Here is a 22,907-nt window from a genome sequence, read left to right on the forward strand (position 1 = left end):
ACATTTACTTAAAGGGGCAGCACCCATCTCGGCCCAAGAAACAGGTAGATCTTTTAAAAATGTCCCAAGTCGGCGCAAAGATTAAAACTGCCCAATATAAAATATACCCAGCTCGGCTCATGGGATATTAATTGTTACTATCAAATAATTTTACATCTCAATGGAAAAAATACATTTATAGAATAACTTTATTAAATAGATATATAATTAATTATACATAGTCCAATAAAACTAAAAGCTAATATCAAAAATTATAATAATTTGATAATATTTTAATATATTCAAGTTGAGATAACATATTATGGTTGTTGTATTCATTAACTTTTGTATTAATAAAAGCTTGTATATTTAAAATTAAATTTAAAAATATAAATAATGAAGGATGAGTTTGATACATTGAATTATTGAAATGGGAATGGAAAAATTCACATGCATTTGTAGTTTTATTTAAAGCCATCTTTATATTCATTAGCCAAACCTAAGCTTTGAATTTTTCTAAACCAAGCTTGTGTTAAATGAAATCAACAACTGGTAATTTTACAATTTGGCCAAATTTTTACTACAGCATTATGAATAGCAATTTCAAAATCAATGACTACTTCTGGTGGCGAAAATATAAAACTCCTACTCACGCAATATTGATAAATGTTCATAATGCATTGTCTATAAGCCCATGTCGTTTTAAACGCCTTTTGTTTTATCCCGTGACTTAAGACTTGTGTTTCTAATAGGTTTTCTGCTTCCGGATCATGATTATTGTTTATATACTAGTTGTAATTCGATTCTTATTTTCACCAATTGTTTTGATGAATGATTTGCAATTATCCTTTACACATCTTCACTTTGTTTCACCTGAAGCTAATTTTCGTTTTTGTTCTTTAAATTTATAACGTTCACACACTACTAACAATTTTCCTCTTTGACTAAACATTTCATTTATACTGGGCTTTAAAGATGTCATTTGGATTTTGTCTGGACACTGAACTAGTAGTTAATTGAAAGATAAATTAATTCCACTACGAGGTGTCGACCGAATAACATGCTTTTTAAAACATAGTACAAAAACAGTGACATTAGTGTATCTTCAACTAGAAATAATTGTTTTTGACTACATGAGCAGTGGCACAGCAAATACCCAAACAGTCTATTTTCCCTAATCTATAATACCAAGACAAAATTATTATTATACCTACTAATGGGGTACTAATACCTACCTGTTAATCTTCGTGCCGACCTGGGGGGTTTTTAAAATGTACCTGGGGTATCATAAGGGATTAAAAGATTATAGTGAGCCGAGATGGGAATACCCCACTTAAAGAACATATAGTTTTTTGAAAAAACAAACTCACCTTGAATTGTTTGGGATTGTGTAACAGCTGGTACATGGTTTCGAGTCTACCTCGCAAAATTTCCTCCTCTGGTAAAATGGCCACACCCACTTTACGAGTACATTCCTGTTTGACCAAAATCTAAAACCATTCAATATACTTTGAGTAAAATTTTGGGAATAAACGTTTAAGGGGGAAGTCTACTGTGACAAGGGAATAAACAGGCCGATTTTCCGGATTTTGTTTCTAACAAAATGTGACTCGTAGATTAAATTAAATTAAACCGTCATCTTTATTATATATTCAAGTATTTGTAAAACATTTTTCAAGTCGAAATATTCAAAATGGCCGTCGTGGCACTCCTTCAAGCGCAGGTCCGTACTTTTATTTAGGTGCCCAAACGGTGTACATGAAATCTCACGTCTGGGTGATCTGAAACAAAAATCAAAATATGGTTATCATCTACATAGTATTGACTCTCGTCTGACGGAGGATTTTTTTGATATCGTTTTTTGTTTAATTGATATAAACAATGCAAAAAAAATAGAAAAAAATTTCAAGAATTTTTTTTTCGGCGCCAAAATTTTTTATCGACGAAATCCTCCGTCAGACTCTAGTCAATACTATGTAGATGATAACCATATTTTGTTTTTTGTTTCAGATCACCCAGACGTGAGATTTCATGTACACCGTTTGGGCACCTAAAAAAACGGACCTGCGCTTGAAGGAGTGCCACGACGGCCATTTTGAATACTTCGACTTGAAATTTTTTTACAAATACTTAAATATATAATAAAGATGATGGTTTAATTTAATTTATAGTACGAGTCATATTTTGTTAGAAAAAAAATCAGGAAAATCGGCCTGTTTTTTCCCTTGTCACAGTAGATTTTCCCCTTAAGGCTGTTTTATCAGTTGAAGCACATTGCAATGTTAAGTGGGCGTATCACTTACTTTCGTAGACTGCTGACGTCAGACACACGTGACTCCCTATTTAAAATTGATTTGAAGTAGGGAGTGCGACCGACAATTCGATCTTTACTCAGTGGCGCCGGCGGACAAGTATTTTAATGACAACAAAATGCATTATTCTCCATTCAAATTAGTTTTGTCGGGAATACCTTTTTAGATTGATTTTATCGTAGGTAATATTTTAAAAAGAATTATCACATTTTTGTCACATAGTTTGGCCTAGGATAAACTAGTATGGCCTTCTTCTTCTTCTTCTTGTAGTGCCTATCCGTTTCGGATGTTGGCGACCATCATGGCAATCTCTACTTTTCACACTGCTGCTCATAAAAGATTTGTAGTGGTTGTGTTGAACCACGTACGTAGATTTTTCAGCCAGGAAATCCTTCGCCTAGTACGGCCTAGCCTACACTAATTTAGCCGAGTCGAAAGTAATTTGACGAACATGTAAGGACTTTTACATGCGGGGAATTCCCAAATTACGTCCTTTATAATCCAAGGATGGTACTAAAAGTGAGAAATTTGACCTAGGCTGTCTGTCCGTCGGTCCGTCCGACCGCGAATATAACTGCTCCGTCACTATACTAGGTGGAATGACAAATAAGGTGTCAAATGAAAGCTTATAATCCAAGGATGGTACCAAAGGTGAGAAATTTGAACTAGGCTGTCTGTCCGTCGGTCCGTCCGACCGCGAAAATAACTGCTCCGTCACTATACCAGGTAGAATGAAAAATGAGGTGTCAAATAAATGCTTATAATCCAAAGATGTTATTAAAGGTGAGAAATCTTAGCGAGGCTGTCTGTCCGTCTTTCCGTCCGATCGCGAATGTAATTCTTCCGTCAATATACCAGATATAATGACAACTGAGGTGTCAAATGAAAGCTTATAATCCAAGCCTGGTACTAAAGGTGAGAAAGGACCCCGCAGAAACCTTATGGGAAATGGCTCTCTGTCAAATGCTCTGATACTTTGGATTCTGGTAGTCCTTGATATGTAGAACAAAAGACTTCATGGGCGCGTAGCTCCAAAAAATTATAGTTGTGAGATATAAGCCTCTGAAGTTATAGGTACAGTGAGGACGTTTGAGTTGAAATAAATTCATTTTCTCGAGAATGGGAGACTCTGGAGATAAATTACGAATCAGCTCGATTTTTATTTTTAAATAATAATTTTTTGGCGTATATATCATACTAGTGACGTCATCCATCTGGGCGTGATGACGCAATCGGTGATTTTTTTTAAATAGGAATAGGGGTCGTGTGATAGCTCATTTGAAAGGTAATTCAATTCTCTATTCACTAATGTAAACATTAACATAATTATTTATACAGGGTGGCCAAAAATTTTTTTTAATTAAATTAATTGAGACAAAAAGAAGAATGTATATAATTTATTTATTTCGAAATACATTTTACTGCTGTCAGAAAACAGAAAAAAAATGTTAATTTGAAAAATAAACATTGCCTTTCACTTAAATTAAATGTTCAAACTGCTAAGAGGTAGGTGGGTGGCAGCGTTAATATTGAATTTAAGCGAAAAACAATATTTATTTATCAAATACACATTTTTTTCTGTTTTCTGACAGCAGTAAAATGTATTTCGAATTAAATAAATTATATACATTCTTCTTTTTGTCTCAATTAATTTAATTTAAAAAAATGGGACACCCTGTATAAATGATTATGTTGATGTTTATATTAGTGAATAGAGAATTAAATAGCCTTTCAAATGAGCTATCACACGACCCCTATTCCTATTTAAAAATATCATCGATTGCGTCATCACGCCCAGATGGATGACGTCACTAGTATGATATATATGCCAAAGAATTATAATTTAAAAATAAAAATTGACCTGATTCCTAATTTATCTCCAGAGTTGCCCATTCTCGAGAAAATTTATTCCAACTCAAACGTCCTCACTATACCTATATCTTCAGAGGCTTATATCTTAGAACTATGATTTTTTGGAGCTACGCGTCCATGGAGTCTTTTGTTCTACACATCAAGAACTACCACAATCCTAAGTTTCAGAGCATTTGACAGAGAGCCATTTCCCATAAAGTTTCTGTGGGGTCATTTGTTCTAGGACTTCCGGTTCTAGACGCTCACTTCAGGCCAAACTAGTTTGGGCTTTAGTAACATTCTTGGATTATAAGCTTTTATTTGACACCTCATTTTTCATTCTACCTGGTATAGTGACAGAGCAGTTATATTCGCGGTCGGACGGACCGACAGACAGACAGCCTAGGTGAATTTTGTCACTTTTAGTACCATCCTTGGATTATAAGCTTTCATTTGACACCTCATTTGTCATTCTACCTGGTATAGTGACGAAGCCGTTATATTCGCGGTCGGACAGATCGACAGACAGACAGCCTAGGTCAAATTCCTAACTTTTAGTAGCATCCTTGGATTATAAGCTTTCATTTAACACCTTGCTGAAAAATCTACGTACGTGGTTCAGCACAACCACTACAAGTCTTTTCAGAGCAGCAGTGAGAAAAGTAGAGATTGCCATGATGATCGCCAACATCTGAAACGGATAGGCACTACAAGAAGAATAAGAAGAAGGCCGTACTAGTTTATCCTGAAGTGTGAATCTTTATTATATCAGGATAAACTAGTTTGGCCTGAAGTGCGTTTTTATATCAGGATAAACTAGTTTGGCCTGAAGTGTGTTTATTTATATCAGGATAAACTAGTTTAGCCTACGCGTGATATGATAAACTAGTTTGACCTAGGTCATACTAGTTTATCCTAGGCGGTTAGGACAAAGTAGTTTGGCCTAGGCCAAACTAGTTTGTCCTGAAATCGGGTTTGGCCGGTAATATACATTATTTTAATATATTTATAGGTTGCAGTTACATAAGAAAAGTATCCAATTGAATAAAACACAAATCGTGGATAATAGTATAATTTTCTGTCTTATTTTAAAACACCCTGGGACTCATTTCTTATCTTGTCAACTTATATCCCTAAACTAATGTAAATACTTAAAAATACGCGTAAACTAAAGAACTTGTAACTTATACCACTAAACTAATAATATATTAAGTACCTAAAAATACCCGTAAACTAAATAAGTTTAATGTTTTCAAAATAACTAAGAATACTGTAAACTGTAAACACTAAGCAAGTTGATGAAGAAAATACAAGAATGAATAACTGGAAATGGATTCTAATTCAAGCGAACTGACCGACTGACGGTACGTTCATGAGATTTGTCGTCACGAAGGCGATAACGATGAAACTAAGCGCCAATGCTGCGTACCACGTTTCATTATTAGATTTCAATATTTTTAGCAAATTTTCTACAAAGTTGGAACACGCTTTTCTCGATTATTACTGGACACAGAAAGGTGAAAAAAAAATCAACGATTACAGAAAAAAAAACTCTTTCAAGTGATGGGAGTAAAAAGTTTGGTTATAATAGAACGTTAAACATTATAATCTAATTTTTCTTTTCAACAGAATTTTCAAAAAAATAAAAAAAGTAAAACCATCATTTTAAAGGCAACATAATTTCGAATAACGTGTCCAAATTTCAAGACATTCTGTCGGTAAATAACCGAGAAAACACTGTCCCTAAGTTTTGGTGCACCGATAAAACAGCCTTAAATAACAATAATAATAATGTAGAAAGTACTAATAAATTATTATAACCAAAACAGAAAATTCAATAATTTAGCTGTCAAGGTTTATAAGACCCATGGCTTGGTTTACTATTATTTTCCATTCTTTCCTGTAAACTGCTTTATTTTTACAATTTGGGATTTTAAGTCTTTCTCTATATTTTTTCCAACATCCTGCTTCCATCTGGTTTTCGGTCTACTTGTCTTCTTCTTTCCTCTTATTCCTCCCGTTAGTATTCGTTTGGGTAGTCCCAACCATATCAGTCTTTGTGATTTTATGATCCCTACGATATTCGGTTCTCCATACATCTTCTCTAGTTCTATATGTGGTCTTTTTATCCACATAGTGTTCCATAGCTTACCTCTAAATATTTTGCTAAGGACTTTTCTTTCCCACACTTGGAACACGACTTTTTAAATGGAGCATGTTTCACTGACATTTATTGGTCTCATCACCGTCTTCTACTTCTTAAAAACCTGTTTAGAGTAAAGACTCAACGATTACCAGCCATAATTCTCGCTTGTATTTCTTCTTTCATATTTGGTCTCCTGGTAAATCTTTCTAATTCTTGGAATTCATATATTTTTCATTCTGTGATTACTGTCTGGTATTGGCTTTACATTTACTCTTGTTGTCTATTCCATACATTTGGTCTTTTCTTCGTTTATGTATATCCCCCTCCTTTCTGTTTCGTTTCTAGTCATTATAGTATTTCATTTAATTCTCGTTTACTCTGGCTATCAATAATAGGGCCGCTGTAGATTTCCCATGTTCGTAGCGTTCTGCTCGTATTTCACGCAGCTGCGTCCTCTTCTGAATCCACATTGATATTCTCCTATGTCATTATCATTTTTTGTGATATCTTATCTTATATACCTACTACAAGTATTGCAACATTTAGTAGTTATTCACCTGTAATTATAACAAACTTTTGTCATCTTTTTGTGAATTGGGCACTGTGGCTTCAGTCCATTCTTTCGGTATGTGTACTTGTTCCCATTTTTCGATATTTGAAGATTTCAATTGTTACTTCATACTTTCCTTGGCTCGCATTTTTCTTTAGCGTCTCTATTATTTTTTTCTATTCATTGCAATTTATCTCAATTGTATTTTCTCCTCCACCCTCTCTCTCTCGCTCTCGCTTTCTCTCTCTCTTTATCTCTCTCTCTCTCTCTCTCTCTCTCTCTCTCTCTCTCTCTCTTTCTCTCCCTTTCTCTCTCTCTTTCTTTCTCTCTCTCTCTTTCTCTCTATCTTTCTTTCTCTCTATCTCTCTCTCTCTCTCTCTATCTTTCTCTCTCCCTCTCTTTTTCTCTCTATCTGTCTCTCTCTATTTCTCTCTTTCTCCCGCTCTTTCTTTCTCTTTTTCTCTCTATCTGTCTCTATTTCTCTCTTTCTCCCGCTCTTTCTTTCTCTCTTTCTCTCCCTTTATCTCTCTCTCTCTCTCTTTATCTCTCTCTCCCTCTCCAGTTTTTCTTTCTTGACTAATTTTGAATCTTAATTTATTTCGTTTATCTAGTTCTATTAAACATTCGTCATCGAAACATTCTTTGTATTCATCTTTTATATTTCTATTACTCTCTTGCGCTGCTTTAGCTATACTTACTTTTATTTCTATTACTATTATATTTTTTTGGGATAGTGTGTATCCTTTCTATTTGTTCAGTTTAAATTAAAATTATAAAAAAAAAACAAAATAGGTTACTTCGTCTGGTTACTTGCCGACTTGATTGCGTAACATCAATCAAATAATCATAATAGGGCCGGTTGTTCGAACGCTAATCAACAATGATAACTATCAAATATTTAATTACTGTCACAACTGTCAATGTCAACTTTGGTTGGGTTGCTCAAAACATAATTGATTATGATTATGAGATTAGTTAATCAATTAACATAACAATTATTAACATAATTGATTAACTAATTTCATAATTGTAATCAATAATTATGTTTTCAGCAACAAAATCAAAGTTGACATTGACAGTTGTGACAGTAATTAAATATTTGATAATGATCATTTTTGATTAGCGTTCGAACAACCGGCCCATACGTATTATAAATAAGCTAATAAGAAAATCAAAAAATAGTTAAGAATTTGCATTACTCTTTAGGTGCCACTTTAGGTCTATTTAAGAAGACACTTTAAGTGACTTTAAGCGTTTTTCAGGTGCCACTTTAGGTGCACTGAACAACTGACAAATAAAGAAAAAAAATCCGTACTCCTTATAGGATTCCGAAAATCCGATAAAGCTATGTCGGAAAGCTACGCGATACAAGAAACAAACTTCATGTCTGAAAATACACAATTTCGTATCTTATAAAAAAAACATTTACCCTTAATATTCTATGCTGCAGCTCATAAAATTTAGATTTGAGTTCGTTACTTTTTGCGACAGAGGCAGAATGTCTAATTTTTAAATCAGTAATTTCTTTATTCACTTTGTCCAGAAACGCCTGATGTAACCCTGTTTGATGTTCCTGGTTAAGCAACCTAGATCTGAGTGTAGCAAACCCGTTTACAGGCACTGGGATGTATTTCTTGGGGTCCGGATTGTCGTCAATAGCAGCTCTCCACATCTGCATATCAGTTCCTAAAACATAAAAAATATATGAAAACATATACAGGGTATCCCGAAAGTAGCGGAACGGTCGAATATTTCGCGAAATGAACATCGGATCGAAAAACTGAAAAATACGTTTTCAATCATTTTTAAAAATCTATCGAATGACACCAAACACGCCCCCCCACTCCACCTCCTGGAGGAGGGGTGGGGGTAACTTTAAAATCTTAAATTGAAACCCCCAGTTTTTATTGCAGATTTTGATTCCTTGCGTAAAACTAAGCAACTTTTATTCGAGACATTTTTTCGAATTGTGGATAGATGGCGCCATAATCGGAAAAAAGATTTACTGCGATGCCATAGGTAAATTATAAAAACGGGGTAATATCTCGAGATATACACTTCCAAACGAATATACACTTCCTACTGTTGCACGAGTGGCACCGTATATGCGTATATACACTAGGGTGGTGCGAAAAAAGTCAAGTTGATAATCCCGTATCGCTATAGTGCGGAAAAGTTGCGATTGGTAATTAGAAGAAAAACAAAACAAAAATTATTAAAATCGGACTTTATCTTCCGATCCCGCAACGGGCCTAAAAGTTATAAAAAAAATGAAATTTTACCTTTTTTCGGAAATTTTTATTTATCCTCCATGTACGTTTTATTTATTGCTATAGTAAAATTTATTTACAGTTTGCATGGTTGAGTAATAAAAACAACAGTTTTACGCATCTAACGAATATCTTCCGATCCCGCAAGGTCAATCAAAATCTATAAAAATTTGAAATTTTCGATGATTTTGATGAATTAAAAAAGATTTAGTTATCTCATTTTTCTCCTACATTGTGAAGTTTTTCGCTTGTTTATATATTGTATGACAATACTTAAACAACCCAGAACTCACACCAAGGAGGTGGTTGCACTTCTAGCTCGACACACACCCTTCTCTCCAACCAACCAATGAGTGTGATTTTTACATTATTTACATAGTAAATTTCTTTTTCATGCTTGTATCCAGCTTTTAAACGTCAACTTTGTATTGTGATTTGGTGGTAGAATCTGGCAGCATGGACCTTATTGGTTTAAGTGTTGTCCTTATGAATCCATCTCTTGATTGGGGCCCACATACCTACATTAGACCAGAGGTGACCAACTTAATCGGACTCGAGGTCTACTGTCTGCCTTTCTAATTCTCTGCGATCTACCGACTAGGAATTTTCGTAATATTTAGGACAGGAATAGGTAGGTAGGTAGATAATTTTTTTCTTGCCATCGATCGACTGACCTAGGAGTCGCGATCGATGGGTTGGCCTCCCCTGCATTAGACAATGCTTCCGTGACCAACTTTAGGCACCTCTCATCAGCTTGCGTGTGTCAGGGATAGTTTTGTACATTCCAGTCTGGTATGTCGCCCGATGTAATGCAAGAACTTATATCTTCATTTGACACTTCGAAGAAGTGGTGGAGAAGATAGTTTAGCAACAGTCTGCAGCAATAGTTTTGCAACATTATATTCCAGTGTATAATTTCAGTTTAGTCCCGTGCTTCAACATTTCAAGTAGTAGGGAGAAAGAAAACACATTAGAGAGCTAAGGAGAGTGTTAAAAGCCGGAAAGACTAAAGCCAAGGGTAAACTTATTAGAAATTCTATCCCTCCTACTTTAAATTATTTTGAAGCACAGGACTACACTGAAATATTAGATTGGAATATTGCAAAACTATCTTCTCCACCAGTTCTTCAAAGCGTTTCAAATGAAGATATAAGTTCCTACATTATATCAGGCAACACGCCAGACTGGAATGTACAAAACCATCCCTGTCATACGCAAGCTGTCTAGCGGTACGTAGAGTTGGTCACGGAAGTATCGTCTAATTCTAATGTATGTGGGACCCAATCAAGAGATGCATTCATCAAGGCAACACTTAAATCAAGGTCCATGCTGCCAGATTTTACCACCAAATAGAAATTCAAAGTTGACGTTTAAAAGCTGGACACAAACAAAAGAAAAAGAAATGTACTATGTAAATAATGTAAAAAACACACACTCATTGGTTGTATGGAGAGAAGGGTGTGGGTGGAGTAAAAAGTGCAATCACCTTCTTGTTGTGAGTTCTGGGTCGTTTAAATATTATTATACAATATCTAAACAAGCGAAGAGCTTCACAATGTAACAGAAAAATGAGATAAATAAATGTTTTTTAATTTATCAAAATCATCAACAATTTCAAATTTTTATAGATTTTGATTGACCTTGCGGGATCGGAAGATATTCGTTAGATGCGTAAAACTGTTGTTTTTATTACTCAACCATGCAAACTGTAAATAAATTTTACTATAGCGATAAATTTTACTATAGCGATAAATAAAATGTACATGGAGAATAAATAAAAATTTCCGAAAAAAAGGTAAAATTTCATTTGTTCATAATCTTTAGGCCCGTTGCGGGATCGGAAGATAAAGTCCGATTTGAATAATTTTTGTTTTGTTTTTCTTCTAATTACCAATCGCAACTTTTTCGCACTATAGCGATACTGGATTATCAACTTGACTTTTTTCGCACCACCCTAATATACACACACATCCCATCGGTCCAATATGACTTAACTGGTTGATCGGTGCACTTGTGCAACAGTAGGATATGAACATATCCTACTGTTGCTTTGAGGCGACGCTATGGTATCACGATAAATCGTTTTCTCCGATTATACCGCCATCTATCCACAATTCGATAAAATGTCTCGAATAAAAGTTGCATACTTTTACGCAAGGAATCAAAATCTACAATAAAAACTGGGGTTTCTATTTAAGATTTTAATGTTACCCCCCACCCCAGCTCCAGAGGGTGGAGTGGGGGGTCGTATTTGGTGTCGTTCGATAGATTTTTGAAAATTATTGAGCACGCCTTTTTCAGTTAAATATATAAACATATAAAAACTATAAACAATAAAATATATATTCTGCCGGTTGTGTCCACTTTAGATGGTAGGTTTTTATCCTTACCGTGATACCTACCAAACAAATTTTAAACGTGTTTTTTGTGAAAGTCCCTTGTGCTGTTCTGGATGTTTTTTAGGTTTTTTTACAATTTTTACATATATAAAAAAAATTTAATCTCAGACCTAACTTTTTGCAAACTGCGTAATGAATGTTTCATAATCAACTATTTTTAATGGGAATAAGCCACAATTTTACCAAAAAAAAAATGATTTTATTAACGTTTCGAAGCCCAAATCGGGTTTCGTTGTCAAAATACAAAATACTAGTAAAATTAACAAAATAAAATTAACAAAAATTCTTCTAATAATTTATTTAATCTGACTCATTTATATTGGCAATTCAGACGTATATTATACATTTTAAAGTAGAAGACTTTAAAATGATATCGGGGATATTTATGAGTTGCGTTCCTGGGACGACTTTACTAAAAGATAGTTCATTCGATTACATGAAATCACTTCCAACTCAAGAATATCCGTCACAAAAAAAATCGTAGCATGTGATCTGTCTTTAAAAAGACAACCAAATGCAACGATGATAGTAAACTTCTCGCGTTAGAGATTCCATAGTAAATCACGAGGGAAAACCAGGAAAAAACCTCGTGATACTATCCCGACATCGTAAGTATTTGGTTGTCTTTTTAAAGACAGATCACATGCTACGATTTTTTTGTGACGGATATTCTTGAGTTGGAAGTGATTTCATGTAATCGAATGAACTATCTTTTAGTAAAGTCGTCCCAGGAACGCAACTCATAAATATTGGCGATATCATTTTAAAGTCTTCTACTTTAAAATGTATAATATATGTACGTCTGAATTGCCAATATAAATGAGTCAGGTTAAATAAATTATTAGAAGAATTTTTTACTTAGCAACATTTTTGTTAATTTTACTAGTATTTTGTATTTTGACAACGAAACCCGATTTGGGCTTCGAAACGTTAATAAAATCAAATGTTGAATGGGTTGCATGTGAGAGTTCATTTTAAATGAAGTAAAAGACAGACATACTCTCAATCATTTAATTGTGTACTTCCGACGACCGGTTTCGCTCTCTATAGGTTGCAGAGCATCATCAGGTCAACGGTTACAAGTCACTAAATGCTACAAATAAAAACCAGAGTTAGAACAATGTCTGGTTATAAAAGATGCTAAAGATCCATACGATCAAGCCAATGTTGAACAACATACATAAAAATAGTAAAAACAGCAGACAAATACATATGCATGTAAAAACGGGGGCGGGAACAAACGTCCCCAAGCTTACAAACACATGCAGATGTATACTGTCAATAATCCTGCAATTATAACGTGTCGTACTTACATTCGGATACAAGGAGCTATAACCTCAGTATTCCTTAACATGATGTTTCTGCTTAAGTTATGCTAACGGGATATGGTGGAATAGACGGAGAATGTTACAAAGGTAAACAAGTTTATGAGATTTGGGATTTCTTGAGGGTGAAGAGATAGTTGTTGAGAGACAACCATCAAATATGTGTCTATTATTGTGTTTGTGAAGTAAAATAGTGAATGTCATATATACAATTTTTTAAAATGTTTACTATTTACAAAAAGTTTATGATGGTTTTATTGGTTTTAAAGATTTATATTTCTACTTATTAAAGAATTTGTTTTTATTATTTTATTTATATTTATTAAAAGACTTCTATTTATTAACGTATGTGTTAGTGCAAGATTGACAACGTTTGGATGCAGACGGGTAGAATGTGTATTATGTATGTTAGATATGGATGTGCAGCTGTAACCTAAATTGTTAAGGCCAGTACTACTTGATGTTCTAATGAAAGGAGTAGTGGTCGTGTAAGGGAAGACCGATCAGAAAGCTTAAAAACTTAAAAAGTTGTAGCTAAAATATAAATTAGCAGTCATATATTAAAACAGTAATAAATGTTAATTAATAGAAAACAATGTAGTTACCTCGAACTGAGATATAAGTTAAAGGTTGGAGAAGTAGAGTAGAAAATAAAAGAATAGAAAGAAAGATAGGAAGTAAAATTCAGTTGTAAGTAACTGATTGCAAATTGAGACTATGTTTTAATGATACAAGCAGTGAAGAAATATTAATAAACTATTGAATTAGATAAAAGAAATAGCAATAAATTATATTTTGTGGGTATACCTACATTGTATTTTAAAAATTCGTCAATAAATAGGTGAGTGAATTTACATCACATTAAATTAAAACAAACACATAGGACACAAGACGAAACAACCAATAATGTGGGAAATTTAAGTTAGGAGCACTGCATTTAGTTTATTTTAACTGTCTTGGTTTTTAGTCCAAGAATCATTTTTTACTTTGAATTTTTTATAAAATTTTGTGGGAACCAAGAAGTGTCAGAACAAACTAGGTTAGTTGTCTAACTCTTCTTCTCCACAATGTATCAAGGGATCAATGTATCAATGTTCAACATTGGCTTGATCTTATGGATCTTTAGCATCTTTTATAAACAGACATTGTTCTAACTCTGGTTTTTATTTGTAGCATTTAGTGACTTGTAACCGTTGACCTGATGATGCTCTGCAACCTATAGAGAGCGAAACCGGTCGTCGGAAGTATACAATTAAATGATTGAGAGTACGTCTGTCTTTTACTACATTCAGTTAATAAAATCATTTTTTTGATAAAATTGTGGCTTATTCCCATTAAAAATAGTTGATTATAAAAATGCCACAAGGAAATAGCTTCAGAACAACATAAAGTGTTTCAATTCAAATGGTATTTCTCTCTCTTTTTATTGGCACTTTAAACCTTTGACCATAGCTCTGAAGATGGCTTTGTACGCCGAAAGCGCTCATCTAGTAAATTAAAAACTCAACACACTTCAAAAACACTTTTCTTTCCTCGTTCTTTCAGATATAAAAATATCATTCAAATAAAGAAATGGGGTGATATTAATGTTCATATTATGAGAAATTGGTCACGTATGTAAATTAGAAAAGGATTCTTATCTCACGTTTTACTTTTTGAACACTGTACATTTGGTGTGGATGTAGTTTTACCATAACAAACTAAGTGATCGTATGTGATGTTTACAAATTGTTAAAAAAGGTAATAGGTCAGAATACATAAATTTAAATAAAGAAAATTGGAAGATAAACAAAGAAATAAATATAGCGAATGAGGGGCTTAAAATCAAAGCGATCCAAGTGAAAATGTACGAGTTTTGAGATATTTAAGGTTAAAGTTTTTTAGATGATTAAAAATCCTTGTACATTAACTACGCTCGTACATCATATTATTTTATTATGAAAGCATCATAAAACGGCATCATGAAAGCATCATACCCGCACTTCTTCTTCTCGGACTTTTATCGTCCATGTCTGGACATAAGCCTCTTCCAACTTCTTCCATTGGTCTCTATCCTGAGCAACATATTTCCAATTTGTTCCGGCTATTCTTTTAATATCATCAATCCATCTCATCTGTGGTCTTCCTCTTGGTCGTTTACTTTCGTAAGGTCTTCAATGTTGTATTGTTGCGTTCCAATGTTGGTCTGTTTGTCTAGCCTGCGAAGCTCCATTTGTAATAAACTAAGTTTTTCAAATTCTGCCCAAGCTAGTCTTGCTCTTCTAGTAATTTCCGCCCTTTGGTTCTCTTTGTCAAGTTTCAGGATTTGGCCTATAGGTAGGTATATTCCTGGACTTATACTTATACGGGTAGCGAGAAACTATGGAAACACGGTGATTTCTCGGAAACCGCTTGAACGATTTTTATATATTTTGGTAGGTAGGGGTGTTCTAATGCGGCCGATATTATAGTGGTAATTACATTGTTGTCAAATCTTCCGTTTTTCTGGAAATCTAATGAACTTTCTTATTTTAAATGGAACACCCTATATTTTTTTTGCGTTGTGAAGTCCTTAAGAAATACTGATTATTTTTCATGTTATGTTCCCTATACCTAAATGCCATAATTTCGGAGTTATTGCTACATTTATTAAAAAAAATTTTAACAATTTATAAAAATCAATTTTTTAGGGCCAGGTAGACATTATTTTAGGTTCTTCGGATCATTGGGAACAAAAAAGGTATTTTGTAATTTTCCCCAAAAGTTAATCGTTTCCGAGTTATAAACAATTTAAAACGGAAAAAAATCGAAAAATGACGGTTTTCAAGGTTCAAAAACAAAAGTAAAAAAATCATTTTTAACATTACGAAGTACCTAAATTCAAGCTCAAACCTGTTTCTATCAGATCCCTGTAAGAATTTTTGGCATATTTTATTATAAAACCTTGTTTTTTTTTTAATTGTTAATAAAGCTCATATGAGAAGACGGGCTATCGGGCTGAATTAACAACTAAAAATAATGTTTTAGAATGAAATAAGACCAAATCACGTATCGGCATCTGATAAAATAAGGTTAGAACTTGAATTTAGGCACTTAATAGTTTCAAAAATAATATTTTTTACTTGTGTTTTTGAACCTAGAAAATCATCATTTTTCGATTTTTTTCAGTTTTAAATTGTTTATAACTCAGAAACGATTAACTTTTGAGGAAAATTACAAAAGACCTTTTTTGTTCCCAATGGCCCAAATAACCTAAAATAATGTCTACCCGGTCCAAAACAATAAATTTGTATAATTTGTTAAAAAAAATTTTTTTAAATAAATGTAGCAATAATCCGAAATTATGTCATTTAGGTATAGGGAATATAACATGAAAAATAATCAGTATTTCTTAAGGACTTCAAAACGCAAAAAATATACAGGGTGTTCTATTTAAAATAAGAAAGTTCATTAGATTTTCAGAGAAACGGAAGATTTAACAACAATGTAATTACCACTATAATATCGGCCGTACTAGAATACCTTTACCAACCAAAATTTATAATAATCGTTTAAGCGGTTTCTTTTTCCATTGCAATTTTAAGATTTTTATCTTATATATTTATATTTGTATTTTAATTATACTCTTCCGCTAATGTCTGATGATATATTGGAAGATTATTCATGAAATGAAAAGAAAGCTTTTACAAAATAATAGACAGTGTTCAAGAGTAAGTCGGTTTTTTACACTGTTTAAAAATATGTTTAGGCCAAAAAACGATAAAATTGAAAACTAAAATATATTTGTGAAATGGACAAAACGTAAAGAGATTCCATCTATGCAGAAAGCTTAAATGGTAAGTGGTATTAATCTGTTGAATAATTCATTATATGTAATTTATTTTTTTATGTAGACTTAATATTATATTATGTAACATTTTTGGAATATATGTATTACATTACCACATATGACAACCATGAATAGTATTTTAAAAAAATGTAAATTTAAAACGATAAAAGCAATCATAATAATATTCGCTTATTGCAATCGACGGTTGATTCGTTATTTAGTATCTGTGGGGTACCTTTTTGATTTTATGTTTTCACCCTTATTACGTTTTATTTTTATTAAACTGCTTTGAACCTTAAAGTGAACGCAGTTTATGTTTCCTTTCGGTTCAGAGGATATTTACGATCCCTAGAGAGCTATTTCTGTCTCTTAGACGCAGGGCCGCGCCAAGGCTTTCAAGAGCCCCGGGCAAGTAATTTTAGGCTCCCCTTTCCTCCTCCCTTTGTAAGTAGTTTTTGCAACTTTTGCAACAATATACGTTCAAAATAAGTCCGGATGTTGATAAACTGACTAATTCTAAGCAACTTTTGTTCTACAGAATTTTTTCACTAAGTTAATACTTTTCGAATTATTTGCGAGAGAATATGTTCACTTTTCAAAAAAAACAAAACGATTTTAGACGGTTATTCGCAAAAATCCACAGAAAGTATTTTATCGAAAAAAAAAAATATAGCTTATAAAAAATTTAAAAAACATGATGTATGCATCAGGTCCGTAGACCCAGTAAAAGCAGAGTTGTAGCTAGTGAAACAGGTTTATGTTTGTCAAATTCCAAATCGAATATTTCAACGCGAAATAACCAAAAAAATGAAGCCTTTTCGGGAAAAACTCATCGTAACTTTTTTAAAGTGCTTAAAAATAGCTCTTTAAAAAACTTTAAAGCATCAAAAGTAAGCAAGTTACGTTCAAAATAGAGTAGATTTCTTTCTTTTGTGGTAAAAAATCGTCAAAATCATCCTCTAATTAGCATCCCAAATGAAATTAATCGTTACCGCTTCACAAGATACTTTACTTATCTATTGTTTATATATGAACTGTAAGTTTTATCGATTCACAGTAGGTATTTACTATTAATTTATTTTTGAAAAAATTTGGTTTTAAAGTGAAACTTTTTTTATTCTGAAAAAAATACGTTTTTTTACAAAATAACTTACAGATTATTAGTGATATCAGAGTAAAAAAATGTAGGTTTTGCTTTTATTTTTTTGATTTTCTGTAAGATTAAAATTAATTAAGATCAACTACAGCCCTTTCAAAAATAAGCACTTTGAACCGATGTAATTTAAAAATTATAATTATAAACAATACATAAATAAAGTAACCTGTGAAGCGGTAACGATTAATTTTTCACAATTTTTTTTTTACCAATACAGAGGCCAAATTATTTTGAGCGTAACTTACTTACATTGATGGTATAAATTTATTTAAAAAACAAAAATCAAGCTTTCTTTTTATTAAACACGTTAAAAATATTTAATGAATTTTCCCCGAAAAGTGCTTCGTTTTTTGGTTATTTCACGTTGAAATATTTGATTTGGAGTTTGACTAATAGGAACCTATTTTTCATTAGCTACAACTCTGCTTCTGCTGGGTGTACAGACCTTGTACCTCGGACCTCGTTTTTATTCACTTTTTCCAATGTTTTTTTTTCGATAAAATACTTATTGTTTGAGTTATTTGCGAAAAACCGTCTAAAAATGTGATTTTTTTATTAAAAAATCAACATATTCACTCGCAATATCTCGAAAAGTATTGAATTAGTGAAAAAACGCTATAGAACAAAAGTTACTTAGAATTAGTCAGTCCGGATTTATCTTGAACATATATTTTTTCTCCCCCGAGAAGAGGTGAAACTCACCCATAGGGCAAACGCCCAAATTGGCACAATATCATTTTTTTCTTTGGCATGTTAGCTATGTGTATGCTAAATTTCATGTCAATCCAAGCGGTTCTTTAAAATTCGGAGGCTTTGCAATATTTTACCGTGAGTGAATGGACTATTATGTATTAGTAAAATTATTCTCCTTTTCACGACCATTTTTCAGTGCGTCACAAATTATAGAAAAAAAGGTAAGTCCGTGATAATACACATTTATGATTCTAACATGACATTTTAGTTAAATCTGACAGTTGTCACATTTTATTTTCAATTTGGAATAAAAACAAATCAATTGTGTCTATTGCATTTATAAAATGGTATTTTCTTTGATTTGTATAGTCTTATAAATTGTACAGATTATATTGATAATATTATTATTTTATTTAATAAATAATTCTTTTTTGATTATGGCGCCATTTATCGACAACTAGAATAACTAGAAGAAATGTTATAAATGTCTATAATCACCGACGTGCCTTTTTTTCTGTCACATACAATTTAATGCGTTAGAAAGAAATCGAAAAACTGTTACGCACTGAAAAATGGTCATTAAAATGACTATACCGATGTAATTACGAATACTATAAATATTTGCAAAAAACTTTAAATACTATAAATATTTGCACTATCAGAACAAATTTATAGTTTAGTTTAATGAAAGAAATAAGGGTTCGTACACTTATGGGATTAAAGTGCATAATCATAATACCACAGGTAATATTAACTGATATCTTTATATTTACCTACGATTGGTCAGTTTTCAATTTTACAAGATAATAAAATATTACTAATATTTCTGGTTATTTCGGTACTGTCAAATATTTTTTTTCGGCACCTGCCGCGCTGGCGCCTTTTCAATACGGCGCCGAGGGGCACCGCCCCTCTTCGTCCTTATGGACGGCGCGACCCTGCTTAGACGTCTTCTGCAGGGCTATATGAACACCTCTGAACCAAGACGAAAATAAGCTGCACATATAGGTGGAATTTCAAAAATAATTAAATACACAGTTTATTTTTTTTTTGTTTGGCTTTAAGGTAAAACCCACACAGCCAGATACAAATTTTGTAAAAGAGAGGGCAAGGATTTGACACAAGGATTACACTCTTCTCGCCCAGGGGCCGATCAGGGCATTTTATAAACGATAAAAGGTAGGCCTCGGATAGATAAGGTATATATACATTAAGGAAAGACATAAGGTAGCAGCAAAAGGTACTATTAAATTTGTACTTTTGTTATTCTGACGAAATATAACAGACAATCGTAAAGTTCTTTTCTGTTTAAAGCAAGAAGATACATTATGTTATATGGGCTTTCAATGTTCAATTGTAGAAGATTTCTGAACAGCTCATTGGATTGAGCCCTATATTTTTGGCAATCAAAAAATATGTGTCTAGGTCACCGATTTTATTACAAACTTCACAAAGATCACTCTCAAGTATTTTGATTTTATGTAAGTGTGCTGGATAACATGCATGACCAAACTTCATTCTACTAATAGTGGTTATGCTTTTGCGATTGTAATCGAACTTATTGTACCAAGGTTTTTTTCTCAATTTGGTTTCTAATCTGGTGTAACGTGTTGGATTTGTAAAGGTGTATTCTTGACACAAGTAGGACCATTTTCTCATCATTTTATGTTTTGATATGTTTATTTGTTCATCCGTAGTTAATTGGCAATTTATCTGTTCCCCCATTTCTATGCTTTCTTTGGCAATTTTGTCTGCAATTTCATTGTTTGTTATTCCTACGTGTGCTTTAACCCAGAAAAATTTTATAAATTTATTTTGATCTTGTAATTTTTTAATAATTGTTTGAATGTTAAAGATAACATCATTTGTTGTGTTCGAGTTGGATTTTAGAATTTTAAGAACTGAAAGTGAATCGGAGAAGATAATGGCATTCTGTTCCTCTTCCTGTTGTACATATTCTAGTGCTTTTAGAATTGCTATTGCCTCGGCTGTGTAGATAGATGTATTTTTATGTAGCTTATAGTGTTTTTGTATACGTTTAGGTATTACGAAGGCACAACCTGTGCCGTCAGTGTTTTTTGATCCACCAGTGTATATTGTGACATAGTTTGGACGTTGGTCTAAAATTTGATTAATAACTATGTTATTAGATTATGCTAATTCAGAGTAATGGGGTATATTCACATAACATACAACAAAGTGAACAAAGTAATCGATCTCTACCTTTGTTTGTGGTTGTAGGGTCACGTTTCTTAATGCTTCACAAATAGGAGGAGAGTTCTTATGTATCCAAAAAGGCTTAGTTAAGTCGTATTCGTTTAACTTGTATATGCTACTAATGAATGGTAAATTTTTCTTTAGTGATTTAATAATCATTTTTTCAGCTAAAAATGATCTCAGTTCTAATGGAGGTTCGATTGCTTCAGCTCTTAATGGTTCAACTGGTGTAGATTTCATTGCTCCCAGACATATTCTAAGTGCTTTGTTTTGTATTATGTCCAGCTTACGTATATTGGTTTTATTGGCCGTTCCATAAAGTGTACAACCATAATCAATTATTGATCTTATGTAAGTTCTATAGAAAATTAGTGCTGTTTGAGGTTCTGCTCCCCCACCAAGTTCGCATGATGGATTTTAGGAAGTTTAGTCCTTTGTTACATTTTATCTCTATTTGTTCAATGTGTGGTTTCCAGGTCAGTTTTCTGTCTAATGTAACTCCTAAGTATTTGGCATTGGTATCCACTGGAAATTCTATTTTATTTATTTTAATTTTCTGCATTGGTTTCACATTATGCCTGGTGAAGATAACGACTTTGGATTTTTCAGCGGAGATTTGTAGTCCTAAATCATTTATGGATCTTAAAGTTCTGTGCTGGAGTTTAACCGATTGATGCATTCATCGAGGTGTTTGCTACGTGTATAAACAACAAAATCATCGGCATATTGTATCACAGTTGCTGTAGATATGAAGGAGTGTAAATTAGTGGTATATATATTGAAGAGTAGTGGTGCAAGAACAGATCCTTGTGGCAACCCTAAATTTGCAGTTTGGTATTTCACTTGACAGCCATCACATCCTCTGAGTCCTACTTGCCTGTTTATATACAATTTGCATATGGTGTTAGCAACTTCTTGAGGTTTTTGTAATTGTATCATTTTTTCCCGTAGAATGAACCAGTTGACATTGTCATACGCACCTTTAACATCTAGAAACATCGTGCCATTGTAATCATTTTCAGTTAAACATATTTGTATGTCTGTAACTAAGTGTGTCACCGCATCAATGGTGCCAAACCCTTTTTTAAAACCGTATTGTGTGGTTGGCAGAGAGCCAGTTGTATTTAACCACCATTCCAGTCGGTTTTTAATTATTCTTTCAAAAATCTTGAGTATACATGGCATAAGTGCAATAGGTCTATATGAATCGCATAAGTGGGGGTTTTTGTTTGGTTTGTGTATGGGTATTACAATAGTCTTTTTCTATTCTTCTATACATTCCCCATTAATCCAGATGTCATTTAGGATTTTGATTAGGAACATCTTGGCATTGTTTGGTAGTTGGTATATCATAGGATATCTAATATCATCATAACCAGGTGATGTATTCTTTCTATTTTTTATGTTGTAGTTTAATTCTGGCTGATAGATTCACAGAAGATTTTATGATTAGTATTATTTTGTTCTTGTTTTGTAAAAATGTGTGATGTATCATTCAAGGCATTAGCTGGAGAAATTTTATCTAGAAATTGTTCTTGCCATTCATAATTCCCAGATGTATTAACTTCCCCAGATCTTCTATTCATTTTTCTGGCCTGTGTCCATAGATTTGTCAATGGTGTATTTTTATTTAAGTTTTCACACCAGTGCTGCCAATATAATTTGGCTTTATATTTTAAAAACTTCTTGGTTTTTGAATTTTCGTTTTTACATTTCATATAGTTTTCCATGGTGCTTTGTTGCTTATATATTTTGAGCATTTGTTTTCTTTTTTTAATAGCATCTTCGCAGCTTTGATCCCACCATGGTGGAAGAGAGGTTTTTTTGCTCATTTTAAAAGGTTGGTAGATGGGTATGGAGGCATTGGCTGCCTTATTTATCCCTTCAACTAATAAGTTGTAGTTATGTTCTACGTTGTTGTTATTTTTAATGTGTTGTGAGAAGTATGTATCCGCAATTTCTTGATATAAGCTCCAATCTGCTTTATTTAGGTTCCATTTTGTTTTAGGTTGTATTATGATGTCTCTACTTTCCATTCCTTTATTAATTTCTATAATAATTGGAAAATGGTCTGAGCCCAGTACATCAGGAAAAGTTTCCCATGCACAATTAATTGCTATGTCTGGAGTTGCAAAAGTTAAATCCACGACTGAATTATTCCCATTATTTGTGAACCTTGTGGGGGCTCCGGTATTTAAAAG

At 32.9% G+C, this 22,907-nt stretch overlaps 2 protein-coding genes across 3 annotated transcripts in view; one reads left to right on the forward strand and one right to left on the reverse strand.

Annotated features, from left to right (window-relative positions):
• The window catches only part of LOC114334782 (probable nucleoporin Nup54), a 227,497-nt gene that overhangs the window by 17,324 nt on the left and 187,266 nt on the right, over positions 1–22,907 (reverse strand). For both annotated transcript variants that reach the window (XM_050652789.1, XM_050652790.1), the window contains exons 6-7: positions 8,268–8,524; positions 1,350–1,469 (exon numbers count right to left, since the gene is read on the reverse strand). In XM_050652789.1, the coding sequence (XP_050508746.1) occupies positions 1,350–1,469; positions 8,268–8,524 (377 nt within the window). The remainder of the gene's footprint in view (positions 1–1,349; positions 1,470–8,267; positions 8,525–22,907) is intronic.
• LOC114334781 (uncharacterized) overlaps positions 1–22,907 on the forward strand; it is a 106,656-nt gene that overhangs the window by 3,462 nt on the left and 80,287 nt on the right. The window lies entirely within an intron of this gene.

The sequence above is a fragment of the Diabrotica virgifera genome, chromosome 6 (assembly GCF_917563875.1).
Source record: "Diabrotica virgifera virgifera chromosome 6, PGI_DIABVI_V3a".
In the NCBI taxonomy this organism is placed as follows: Eukaryota; Metazoa; Arthropoda; class Insecta; order Coleoptera; family Chrysomelidae; genus Diabrotica; species Diabrotica virgifera.